The following is a 12,166-nucleotide window of genomic DNA, read 5'->3' on the forward strand; positions in this document are numbered from 1 at the left end:
GGGACTTCGACGGCGTCGACTGCGCATGCCCGCCTCCAGGAAGCAGGCAGGCTAGAGCGGCAGGCAAGGCCTTGTTTTCCGTGTGTGTCTCCTTCAAAGTGGTCCGGTGGGCCATTCCCCTCCCCGCTACGCCAAGATGGACGGAGCTCCGGGAGGGGGCGGAGGCCTCCGCTGCACGGTGGGGAAACCCCCGGGTGGGGAGTCAAGCGCTGCATGTTTATTTCCCCTCCCTCCGCTTTGCGCACCTTCGACGAGGTTGAAGGCGTCGCCCTTTAGGCCAAGCTTTTCTCGAAGGGGCAAAAGGGCGTGCAGCTGCACCGGTTGAACTACCCGCTGTGCCGTTCTTAGAAACGGCTGCCTCCCCGGGGGTGTGCGCTTAGGTCTTGCTGCAGGAAGAAAACCGGGGTGGAGGTGGTAGAAGTACGGCTCAGAAGGGAAGCACCTGCTTTGGGCGCAGGGGGCTCTGAATTCAGCCCGCAGCACCTTCAGTGTAGAGGATCGGGTGCCAGGGAATGAGGAAGGCTCTGCCCTTCCCGGGACCCTGGAGAATCTCGTTCTAGATCAGAATATTGGGGCTAAATAGTATTTTTCAAACTTGGCCGCTAGAAGATGTGTGGACTTCAACTCCCAGAATTCCCCAGCCAGCCATGGTGGCTAGGGAATTCTGGGAGTTGAAGCCCACATGTCTTAAGTTGTTAAGTTTGAAAAACACTGGACTAAATGATGGTAATGATTAGATTTTGATCCGGCCTTTTATATACTTTGCTCAGTCTGGGTTTGGGCCTGTTGAGAAGGCTTGGCGGGTAACAAGATGAAGGATTTGCACTTGGTGCTTGTGTTGTTCTTGGAAATAATAATATAATAATAGTTATTATTATAATAATTATTATAATAAGAACTATTATATCTTTTTCTTACCTTTTTTATATATAACTCAAAGCAGCGAACATGCCTAATATTCTTGCCTCCCGTTTTCCCCACAACAACCACTCTGTGAGGTGGGTTGGGCTGACTTTCCTGCCTAAAGGTTAGGGAAATGAAGGTTAGGGAGGCACAAAAGCTGTTGAGCGGTCCATGGCAGAAGGAGCCTTTTGATTAAATTTTTTTTTTATCAGCCCTTTTAAAAGTGTAGAGGTGGTTACTATATATTTAGGAACTTTTATATATTAAGTGGAATGTATTAATCCCCCAACTCCAATGGACTCTGGGCGGCATACAAAACTGGAAAACACATACAAACAGATAAAAGTTCAAACCAAATGAGCAGCCCAGGCTAAAACAATATTATCAACAAGACAAATCAACAAAACAGGGGCCCTAGACAAACAATAATACATCAACCCCAGGCCTGAGACCAAAATCAGATTTTCAGAGCTTGCTGGGACCCTATGAGCGAGGGTGCAATCCTTCTCTTTGGGGAATGTAGTTTAAATGTTCCTTATTAAACTAAACAATGACTAAAACAGTTACTAATACTATATGAAAGCATGTTAGGGCTGTGGTTGTGCAACTGGCTTTTAGTGAGTTGTGCTTTACTCAGTTAACTGATATTCAGGGTTTGTAGGGCATACTGAATTATAGTTTAGTATGACACTGAGTTTACACAACCGCTAAGTTGGAAGGTGTCTGGTTAGTGTGGTTCTGTATGTGAGGCTAGCCCATCCAGGGAGTTCTGGATTTTTCACTGACAGTTTTGATGCACGGCGTTACTTTTTCCTTCTCCTCTTGTAGCTGGAGTTTGCTGTCCAGCTGACTTGTCAAAATTGCGTGGAGGCTGTTCAGAAGACGTTGCAAAAAGCGCGAGGTGAGATCAGCATCAGAATGATCAATATTCTTTTGAAGGGCAGATCCTTCTCTCTCCCCACTGCCCTGGTAGTTATTTTCCTCACTACTTCATTTCACCTAGTTTGGAAATTCCATGGATGCCCAAAAAGTGTGTTAGGAAGTCAGCTTGGTTTTCCATCCAGCTCTTTTATGACTGACTAGGAAGAACTCCTGGAATTCTCAGCAGTTTGGGGAAAAAACTAACTTTCCACTGTTGGAAGCCTTGTTCCAGATCCCAAATTATTTTCATTAATCACTAAATATAGAAATGCTGGTGTTGGCTTTAGGAACTTTCTCCCCAGAGTGATTCATCCAGCTTAGAGTTCTCTTGGTTCAAGCTGCAGGCTGGATGTTATAAGTAGTCTTTGAGTGAAGCTAAACTGTTCGTTTTCCTTGGGACTTTTTATGGGTGCCGATCAGCTGCTACTAATTTTCTGGATCTTGCTGTAGGGTGCTATTTATCTATCTATCTATCTATCTATCTATCTATCTATCTATCTGTCTGTCTGTCTGTCTGTCTGTCTGTCTGTCTGTCTGTCTGTCTGTCTGTCTGTCTGTCTATCTATCTATCTATCTATCTATCTATCTATCTATCTATCTATCTATCAATCTATCAATCAATTATTCAAATTTCTATTACTGCCCATCTCCCCCCAAAGAGGGGGACTTGGGCGGTTTACAATAAAATAATATTTTCTTCTTTTCTCTTTTTCTCTTTTCCTTATGTACTTACTGGCTTGTTTGCTGGACTGCTGGTTTCTTTGTTAATCACTGTGCATGACAGCATAAGAAATATGGGCTGTTTGCTTTTAAAATACCTAAAATGAAAAGGTGGGTCTGCCTTTGCTAGCCTGCTTCTCTCCAGATACATTAGATTACAGCTCCTTTTATTTTCCAGCCTGGTGTGGGATAGTACAGTCCAACCTATCTAGAAGACAATAGATTGAAAAAGGCTGGCTGAGATAATGGCCAGATATTTTCCAGGATGTTCAAATACAGGGACTTGGTAGGAGGTGTCAGATCTGTGGCATTTGATAATTAACTTTGAACATGGATATAGACCTTCAGATCATCAATAAGTTCACCCTTCATTGATGGACTGAATCTTCATTTTTTAAAAAACTGTTACTGATCATAGCAGTGTCCTGTGCAAAGGGCCTACGCTAACTGACAAAACATCAAGTAAAAAATTCCCTTGGTGTTTTGCCACTGTCTTTTTTCCGCAGCTGAGCATGGAACTCTGCCCTCATTCCTTGTTACTTCTGATCTTCTCCATCTCTTTAGAGTGAAGCTGTTGTCGAGCGCAAGGAAACATGGCAGTACGTCTTGCTGCTAGTTACCTTCTTCTCTTTCTTTCAACTTTTCTCAGCATTATAGACTTCTCCAGAGATCTAGATCTTTGCATGATACGTCCAAAAGATGATCATTTGAGGTTGTTGTTTGTGAGCGCTCTGGCTTGATTTGTTTGACGATCCGTTTGTTTGTGGTCTTGTTATGCACGGTATTCTCACATGTCTTCTCCCACACCAAAGCTCAAAAGCATCAATGCTCTTTCCCTCCTGCTGCTTCAAAGTCCAATGCAGGTTCATAAATAAATGAAAACTGGACCATCTCCTTGAAAACCCATCAGGGAAAGCACTAATCAAACCGTTTTTGTTGTGGCGGGTGCGGGGGGAGAAACCCTGTTCTGAATCCTGGCCCAATGGTCCTCTCATGGTGGAGAGACATAGATCAAGGCATTGTGAAGGTAAATGGGGTTAATGAATGGCTCCACATGGGAGGAAACATAAGAAGTGATGAGTGCTTGGAGGAAGGCAGTTAATGGAATAACTGAGGTAACAAGAATTCTTGCATACCTACATGTTTCTCTCAACATTTCCCTCCAGGCCTCCGCATAGTTGACATCCAGCTGGATTCGCAGACTGTGGTAGTGGAGACGAGTCTCGGCACTGAGGAGGTCCAGAACCTTTTAGAAAGCACAGGGCGCAAGGCCGTGCTGAAAGGGATGGGAAGTAGTGTTCCAGGTAAATCCCAACCCATCTTCCACTTCCCTTCCCTGGAGTAAATCTCCTGCAGACTTTTAAACCGATCTAAGATACACAAGCTCTTCTTCCCCAAGGGACTGGGGTGAAGTCGGAATTTTCTGACTGATTTAAAGCAGCGTCCCGACAAAAGGCCCGTGATTAGAAAGTTGATCTTCCAGCTGGAAGTTATGGGTTCGGTTCATAAACGCTTCGGAAGAGATCTGCCGCATCGTCCTGACGCAACTGGGGAGTTCACAAGGCTAGCTAAGAGGGTGCGTGGCTTCTTCCACTATCGCTCCACCATAGCTGGTGTGTAAGGCACCCTGTCTCGGATTCCGATCACGTGCACAGCCGCCAAAGATAGCTCCCGTCACTTTGTGCACTCTCTTCCATGCATACGCCCTTCAAAATAATCTAAACTGGTGGCCGGCTCTGCTGTAGCTATTCCTGTACCCTACCTCCTCATAAGTAGGGACGCGGTGGCGCTGCGGGTTAAACCGCTGAGCTGCCGATCGGAAGGTCGGCGGTTCGAAACCGCGTGGCGGGGTGAGCTCCCGTTGTTAATCCCAGCTCCTGCTCACCTAGCAGTTCGAAAACATGCAAATGTGAGTAGATCAATAGGTACCGCTTCGGCGGGAAGATAACGGCGTTCCGTGTCATCATGCCGGCCACATGACCACGGAGGAAGTGTCTTTGGACAAACGCCGGCTCTTCGGCTTTGAAACGGAGATGAGCACCGCCCCCTAGAGTCGGACTCGACTGGACTTTACGTCAAGGGAAACCTTTACCTTTACCTTTACCTTTACCTCCTCATAAATGGGGAATAATTTTCCACTAGAAGTGTCTCTCTTCCCCACTCTGTGACCTCCTCTGTTTTCAAAGGGTTGCTTGGCAGTGCAGCAGTGGCCATGATGACAGGCCGTGGATTGATCCGAGGCGTGGTAAGGTTCCTGCAAGTCTCCCCAGAAAAATGCCTTGTTGATGGAACTGTTGATGGCCTTCAGCCAGGGCTGCATGGGCTGCATGTTCATGAATTTGGAGACATCACCAGGTCCTATGACAGGTGAGAGGCTCCAGAAGGTGTTTTTCTCAGGTGGAGGGCCTTGTAAAAGTTGGAGAGGTCGTTGTTTTCCTGACTACCAAAGCTTTCACTTTGATTTTATTCCAAACAGTTGTGGGGACCATTTCAATCCCAATGGGGAATGCCACGGAGGCCCCCAGGATCTCCACAGGGTGAGTCGTGACCTCTCCACCTTTTGCTTCCCTCAGATTATGTGCCAGAAGATTGCATGGACTTCCAAGCTGGTGGGATGCAACAATATATGGGTTTGCGTGGTTGGCAGATTAGAGATTCCAGATTGCATAAAACAGCATGAGCATGCTTGGGATGAAGCTTGCGGCATCCTGGCCAAAATGGGCCCAGGAGTGCTCTGCAGGTAATGCTGCGTGTGACTGAAGCTGGTATCTTGGTCAACACCTCCTCTGCCTTACTAAAAAGAATTAAGTGAAAGCCTCAGTTGACTAACGTAGTGTTGGGTAATGGAGGTCAATATCTATGCGCCTGTTTGGTGATGAGTGAATTATAAGGAAGGTTGTGACTTTAATGTAAGAGGAGTAAATGGTAAAGAGATTGAATTAATGCATGAAATGAATGAAAGAAAAATATGTTGGAAGTCTGTAAAAATAAGAGAAAACGAAAGGATATAGTAGGTCTTAACCAAGATGTCCTGATCTAGTGAAGTGATAAATGTATTCAAGGAAGTGAAGGTGTAACTTTAATTATGAATGAAAGGGCTAAAATGTACAGGTAGTCCTCACTTAACAACCACAATTGGTACCAGAGTTTTGGTTGCTAAGTGAAGTGGTCATTAAGCAAATCTGACCCGATTTTACAACCTTTTTGGGGGGCAGTTGTTAAGCGAATCACTGCAGGCATTAAGAGAACCACATGTTCGTTAAGTGAACCACGTGGTTCCCCATTGATTTTGCTTGCCAGAAGCCAGCCAGGAAGGTCAAAAATGGCAATCACATGACCATGGGACGCTGCGATGGTCAGTCAACTGGTTGCCAAGCTCCCAAATTGTGATCACATAACCGTGGGGACACTGCAACCATTGTAAGTGTGAAAACTGGTCATAAGTCTGTTTTTTCAGCACCGTTGTAAGTCCGAACTGTCATTAAACGAATGGTTGTTAAGTGAGGACCATCTTTAATATGTAAGTTGAAGAGCAGAATCTGTTTTATTGTTGGCAACGAAAGATTGAGAGAACCTTGAGGTTGATAAGAGGTTCTGAACGTCCGTTAGATTATTGTTTGGTATGGATAGCGTAGATATGGGGTAAAACTGGACAGGGAAGAAAAAGGAAAGAAGCAAAAGAAATGAAAGTGAACGTAGAATGATAACAGGAAGAGAAAGTATGAGTCTTATATGGAAAGAGATTCTTCTCCCAGAAAGACTAAAAGGCAAGAAGGCCACCAAAAGGGAAGTGGGGCCATCATCACACAAAGACTCCAGTGAAACTTGAAAGGCTTGATGGGAGGTGGAGTCTGGGGGGGTCTTATAGTTATAATTGACTGTTACAATTAACAGTCAATTTCCACTAGCTAATCGTATAACATTTCAGCTTCCTGAGCTGTTAAGGTATCCATTTGTGGTTTCTAAATGATAAAAAGTTGGAATCAGGATCTTGGCAGGTGTTGAAAACTGAAGCAGAGTCAGCTTGGTTAGTGCCCGGACAGCAGCCCCCAGAACCTCTCAGGGCCACAGGGTAGACCAGGAGGTGAAAAGAACATCCCAGAAGAGGGAGGACAAACCACTTCTGCATCGTTACAAGACAACATACGTGGAGTTGTTCGCGACACCTGACTTGAAGGAGCTGACCCCATTGGGGACTAGAACAAGCTGTGCTGGGGCTGAGGACTATCACCAGCTGCAGCGTGTCTCCTGAGCGGGATGAAAGGGAGCTTTCTGCACCTAAGTGCGCTCCTTATGTTTCAGCATGCAGGCGATCTTGGGAACATCTTGGTCACTGCTGATGGAAGAGCATCCTTCCGGATGGAAGACCATCAGCTGAAGGTGAGTCTTTCTGGAGCAAGGAAGGAGCCCAGCCAATGGTTTGATTAAAGAACTCACTGGGGCAACAGATCACGTAGATGAGCTTGCATCAGCTGGTTATTTTTTTCCCCCTTGCCCAATCTGGAAGCGCGCGTCTCTGTCACAGAGCCTGTGTAATGCGGCTTCAACGCCCACATGAAATCCTCGAAATAATCAAGTGCAGGGGAGTCAGCCTCACTTAATTGAACATACCAGTCAGCCGCTCGACCCTTCAACTTGGTGGCAATGGCAGTTATCTTAGCCTCTTTGGAAGGGAAGTATGCTCCAAACTGCCTCATGTAACTTTTAGCATTAGTTAGAAAGAAAGAAAACTTGGTTGGATCCCCATCAAACTTGACAGAAAAGTCTCTCACCCCCACTCCGGTTGGAGTGGAATCGGCGGCTGCTTGAGTGGTTGGGCCCCAGGTTACAGTAGCTTTCCGTCTTCGGGGTGGGGACACTGGTGATCGAGCCCTGTGGGGCGGAGATTCATCCCGGAGCTGTCTCTGGCACCGCTCTGCCGGCGGTCCGGATGGGAGGATGTGGGATGGTTGCGTGAAGCTGGGATCTCCTCCGCACCTCCCCTGCCCCCCCAATGACAGAGACAGGTTTCTTAGCATGTACTCCATTTGGCCTCCATCACTCTTAGCCTTCCAGGGGTTTGAGATTCCTCCCTCCCTTGCGTGTTCGGCTGTTGACACCGTGGTAGATTCTATGTCTGGGGTCAGCGGGAACCGATACTTCCAGGACGCCCGGGATGTCCCTGGCTGGGGTTCTCCCACTTCATCCCAGGTGATCAACTCTGCGGGCGATTCGCTGGGTGCCGGTTGCTCTGGTTCTCCCCCATCGTCAGATTCCTCCACCTCAGGGCTGGAACTCGAATCCTGCCAGAAATCTGAAGGTTCTGGGGTGAGGCTCAGTTCTCCGCTCTTGACCGTCGACTCGGGCATCAAGCTAGCCAGCTCCTCAAGTCCCCCGGTCGTGAGCTTGGACTCGGCCATCGTTAACTATTTTCCCTCGCAAGAAACTAATCTTGGTAGGAGCTAACGGTACAACTTTGGTGATTCTCAGCTTTATGTAATGGTTGCCTATTCTAAAATGCTATCAGACTCATGAGCAGGAGTTCAAAGATATCTGATTTATTAAGGAACAGTATGCAGGATCGCAGGGAAAGCTGAGAATGATGAAAGCGCGCCAAATGCAAACTAAAAACCCTCGGTGCAAGTGAAATCCCTCCCCCTTTGAATCTTCTCGAGTCCATATCCACAGGTGCTCCTAACGGTTCCTGATGGTCTGCGGGAAAAGGCCTTGAACAGAGAACATAACCCAAACGCATTCCATTCCCCTGATTCCACACACACAGCTTGGCACAAGGCATCACAGCAGCCCCCTCCCAAACAGAAACCCGCGTCAGCGCCATGGCATGGGAAACATTGCGATGTTTGAAATACACTGAAACCGTGAGCATGACAGCCTGCCCTCTGGAATGAGGTTCCCCCCTGAGATCCAGGTGGCCCCACCCTGCTGTTCTTCGGAAGCACAGAGAAGACCTGGACCTTCACCCAGGCCTTTGGTGAGGGAGGGGGAGACCCTTCACTTCATCTCGGTTGCCATCTTTTATCTTTTCTTGATTGGATTGTAATTCCTTTGCTTGACCCTTGTGAGCCACCCAGAATTGTTGAGGATTGGGCGGCATACAACTTTAATAAATTATTATTGTTGTTGTTGTTGTTATTGTTATTTATCCTCCTGTGCTAATAGCTCCTGCAATCTTCCTCAGAACTGCTCCTGCCTTCCTGCCAGATTCTTCTGAGGTGCTGGTTAGATGTCTGTTTTGCTAGCTAGCCTGGAAGGGACCTGTAGCTTGCCATGGGCAAGCAGCATCTGCTCTGGGTGTCCATCAGCAAAGGGGTGCAAATGGTGAACTGGGAGAAAAACTACATTTGGATTTTTTTTGCTCAGATTTAATTAAAGATAGATAATAGGGACCCTCTAGTTCAGTGTTCCTCAACCTCGGCAACTTTAAGATGGGTGGACTTCAACTCCCAGAATTCCCCAGCCAGCCATGCTGGCTGGGGAATTCTGGGAGTTGGAGTCCACCCATCTTAAAGTTGCCGAGGTTGAGAAATGCTGATCTAGCTGTTCGTTCTGTAACTTTCCCATTCTTTTAAAGCAAAATTACTATTTGGAAGGAACCATGGAAGTCCCCTGGGGAACTTCAGGTCAGTCCTTCCCTCTCAGCCCAACCTGCTTCCTAGGATTAGGGTTGTGGAAGAAAAATGGTACATCTGTCACCTTGAGGTCCTGGATGAAAGATAGGATACGAATCTAATCTAACAAATGAAGTGTTTGGAGTCCACAGGCTGCACGTTGCTTAAACCTTCTCTCTCCTTGCTGCTGCTTCGGAGCGGACCCTGTTTATCCGTTTTGCCTTTCTGACAGCTTCTCTTGGGACGTTGCAATGCTAACGAACGTACTGTTTGCATTAAAACAGACAACAGCTGAGGCATAGATGCATCCGTGGCCAGGATTGCCATCTGCCAATCTGTTTGACTGTTGTGGAGCAGGATGGGTTCCACTCATGGCACAATCTTCCCCCTCTCCTTAGGTGGATGATATAATTGGTCGCTCCTTGGTGATAGATGAAAGGGAGGATGACTTGGGCCGCGGAAATCACCCACTGTCAAAAGTCTCTGGAAATTCGGGGGAGAGGTGAGGAACCTGGGCCAGTCCTTTTTTGCTGGAAGACGAGGGTTGCCTAGATGTGAAGAACTAGAAAGATGCCTTAGATTGGGACATGCGGTTTGTGCACCTAGCCCCATGTTGTCTATTCTGAGTGGTAGCAGATGGTCTTCCCCTTCACTTGCCACCTGATCTGTTTTTGACCTGGAAATATTGGGGATTGAAGAGGTGGCAGGGATTCAATCTGGGATAATCCAGAATGATGTTCCATTTCTTACGCATTCTCACCCTGTCTTGCAGCACTGATTCCTGCCTTTGGGATCGCCAAGCTTGGCTACTGCCACTTGCTTTTCCTAGGGAAATATAAGTTGCTAAGCATGCTTCCTGGCAGAGTTCAAAAGGCTTCTCTTTAAACCCCTCAGTCTTGCAAATCTTGGACCACCTGACTTCGTGTTAGTTCTTTCTGTTTAGTTTTGAAGTGACTATTGTTTTAGTTAATTGTATGTCACTGGTGGGAGTCGGTTTGGTGTAGTGGTTAAGGCACCGGGCTAGAAACTGGGAGACGGTGAGTTCTAGTCCCGCCTTAGGCACAAAGCCAGCTGGGTGCTGTTGGACCAGTCACTTCCTCTCAGCCCTAGGAAGGAGGTAATGGCAAACCACTTCTGAAAAACCTCGCAAAGAAAACTGCAGGGACTTGTCCAGGCAGTCTCTGAGAATTGGCCACAATTGAACAGATTAAAAAATATATCATTTGTGCCAAGACCCTGGAACAGGGATGTAGGAAGTCTGTTTGGGGCTTAGTCTGACGTTAGTTTTTACATCTCTCTCTCTCTCTCTCTGGCTGCTGCTTTATTCTGCTTGTGGTTGTTTCTGAGGCTTGGAAACCACCTCGGGTGCAGAAAAGCAAATATAGGAAGCCAATTGTAAACAGGCTGTCTGGATAAAGATTCCTTGTAAAAAAGAGACTTGACCCGTCTCTCCCTGGCTTTTGCAGAGTGGCCTGCGGAATCATTGCTCGCTCGGCTGGCCTCTTCCAGAACCCCAAGAAAATATGTTCCTGCAGCGGAGTGACACTGTGGGAAGAACAAGAAGGTCCTGCCACCAGGCCAGGCTGGGCCGCTCCTGACCGACCGACTCCTCATCTGTAGGACTTGGAGTTCTGCTGGTGCTCCCCTTGCTCTGGAGTGTGCAAAGGGGTTTCACAAATTCTCTTAAGGTGTGGAGGTCTTATCAATTGGCCTCCCGGAATGGCCCCAATAAGGCAGGTGTGTGCGTGTGCATGGAGAGAGAGACACACACATACAAATTGGCTTTGCTTGGCAGGGGAAAAGGAAATAATCACACTTGGCAGATTCTTCCCCAGTCGGCAAAAATTCCAAGAGGGCACATTTTGTTTTGCCTTTTCCATTTGTAGCAGGAGAGCAGATTATCTTGCTTAGACGCATTAATTTTTAGGATAAGTTTTGTGAACGTTTTTCTTTGCTGCCCCACCTTAGGCTTGACGGGCAAGTGCCTTCCCCCTTCAGTGCAGGCATGGAAGAAAGGAATTCAAAAGAGGCGGGTCTGCAGCGACGGACGAGGCTTGCCCTGGTGATGAGTTTGCATGTGCAGTTCTTAGTGGCGAGGGACCAAAAAAGTGGGGGGAACTTCCTCTGTTCAGTTGGGGCAATATGGTGCAGCATTCTTTGTCCTGCCATCTGTGTATCAAAAAGAACGTGTTGTGAAGAAACAGCACCGGCCACTTCACCAAAAATTCTTAGTATCCTAGTCGGCTGTCCGTAAATAAGTCTGCCGTCACCTGGTCAAGATGGGTGAGAGTATGTGCCTGGAAAATGGAGTTGGCTGTCCGTTGCGGAAAGCTTGAGAAAAGGAGGAATGGAAATACAAAGGCATCGTGCATTCTGGTGGGCTTGGGACTGGACTTTTCATGCAAGGGTTCTGTCTCTGGGACAGGTGGTGCATTTTGAGCTGTGCCTCCTTTTTTGCCGGTCCCTTTATTTCTTAGACCACCCATTAAACTGTGCAGTCCTGTTAGCAGTTTGTTTTCTCTCTTCTGGTTGTAGGTAAGGTAAGAGGGGTCTCTTTTTTGTGATATATCCTCCAGTTTTTGAAATTCTCTGGTGGTGCTAACTATTTTGTAGCTAACTCTTTGGGATCTAAGCGCTTGTCTTAAAGCAGTGTTTTTCAAAGTGGGCCACTTTCAGACGTGTGGACTTCAACAGAATTCTGGGAGTTGAAGTCCACACCTCTTAAAGTGGCCAAGTTTGAAAAACACTGCCTTAAACCTTTTCTGACAGGCAGCTACAGGATAAACCAAAAAGGTTCCGGGAATGTTGTAGTTATACTGCAACCTTTTTGTTGCAGGTCTCCCTCCGAAATTATAAGGTGCATCAGAGGGGCTGCTAGTGCCCAACTGCAGGCTAAAATTGGAATTCGTTGTCATTATTTACAGGTAGTCCTTATTTAACGACCACAATTGAGACTTGAATTTTGGTTGCTAAGCAAAGTGGTCATTAAGCGAATTGAACCGATTTTACGACCT

General features: G+C 46.9%; 1 protein-coding gene across 1 annotated transcript; it reads left to right on the forward strand.

Annotated features, from left to right (window-relative positions):
• The first annotated feature begins 97 nt into the window (after window positions 1-97).
• Window positions 98-11,658, forward strand: CCS (copper chaperone for superoxide dismutase). The gene is made up of 8 exons (XM_063316795.1): window positions 98-178; window positions 1,732-1,804; window positions 3,711-3,848; window positions 4,731-4,911; window positions 5,021-5,081; window positions 6,847-6,924; window positions 9,551-9,654; window positions 10,619-11,658. Exons 1-8 carry the CDS (start codon window positions 137-139, stop codon window positions 10,770-10,772), a joined length of 831 nt encoding a protein of 276 aa, XP_063172865.1. The 5' UTR covers window positions 98-136; the 3' UTR covers window positions 10,773-11,658.
• Window positions 11,659-12,166: the final 508 nt, after the last annotated feature.

This window comes from Candoia aspera, chromosome 17 (assembly GCF_035149785.1).
Source record: "Candoia aspera isolate rCanAsp1 chromosome 17, rCanAsp1.hap2, whole genome shotgun sequence".
NCBI lineage: Eukaryota > Metazoa > Chordata > Lepidosauria > Squamata > Boidae > Candoia > Candoia aspera.

Bases quoted from the DNA above. Each gene is read 5' to 3' on its own strand.
- CCS (XM_063316795.1), top strand. From the start codon at position 137: ATGGACGGAGCTCCGGGAGGGGGCGGAGGCCTCCGCTGCACG. The intron at 3,849-4,730 runs GTAAATCCCAAC...CTGTTTTCAAAG, and splicing joins GATGGGAAGTAGTGTTCCAG to GGTTGCTTGGCAGTGCAGCA. The intron at 6,925-9,550 runs GTGAGTCTTTCT...CCCTCTCCTTAG, and splicing joins TGGAAGACCATCAGCTGAAG to GTGGATGATATAATTGGTCG.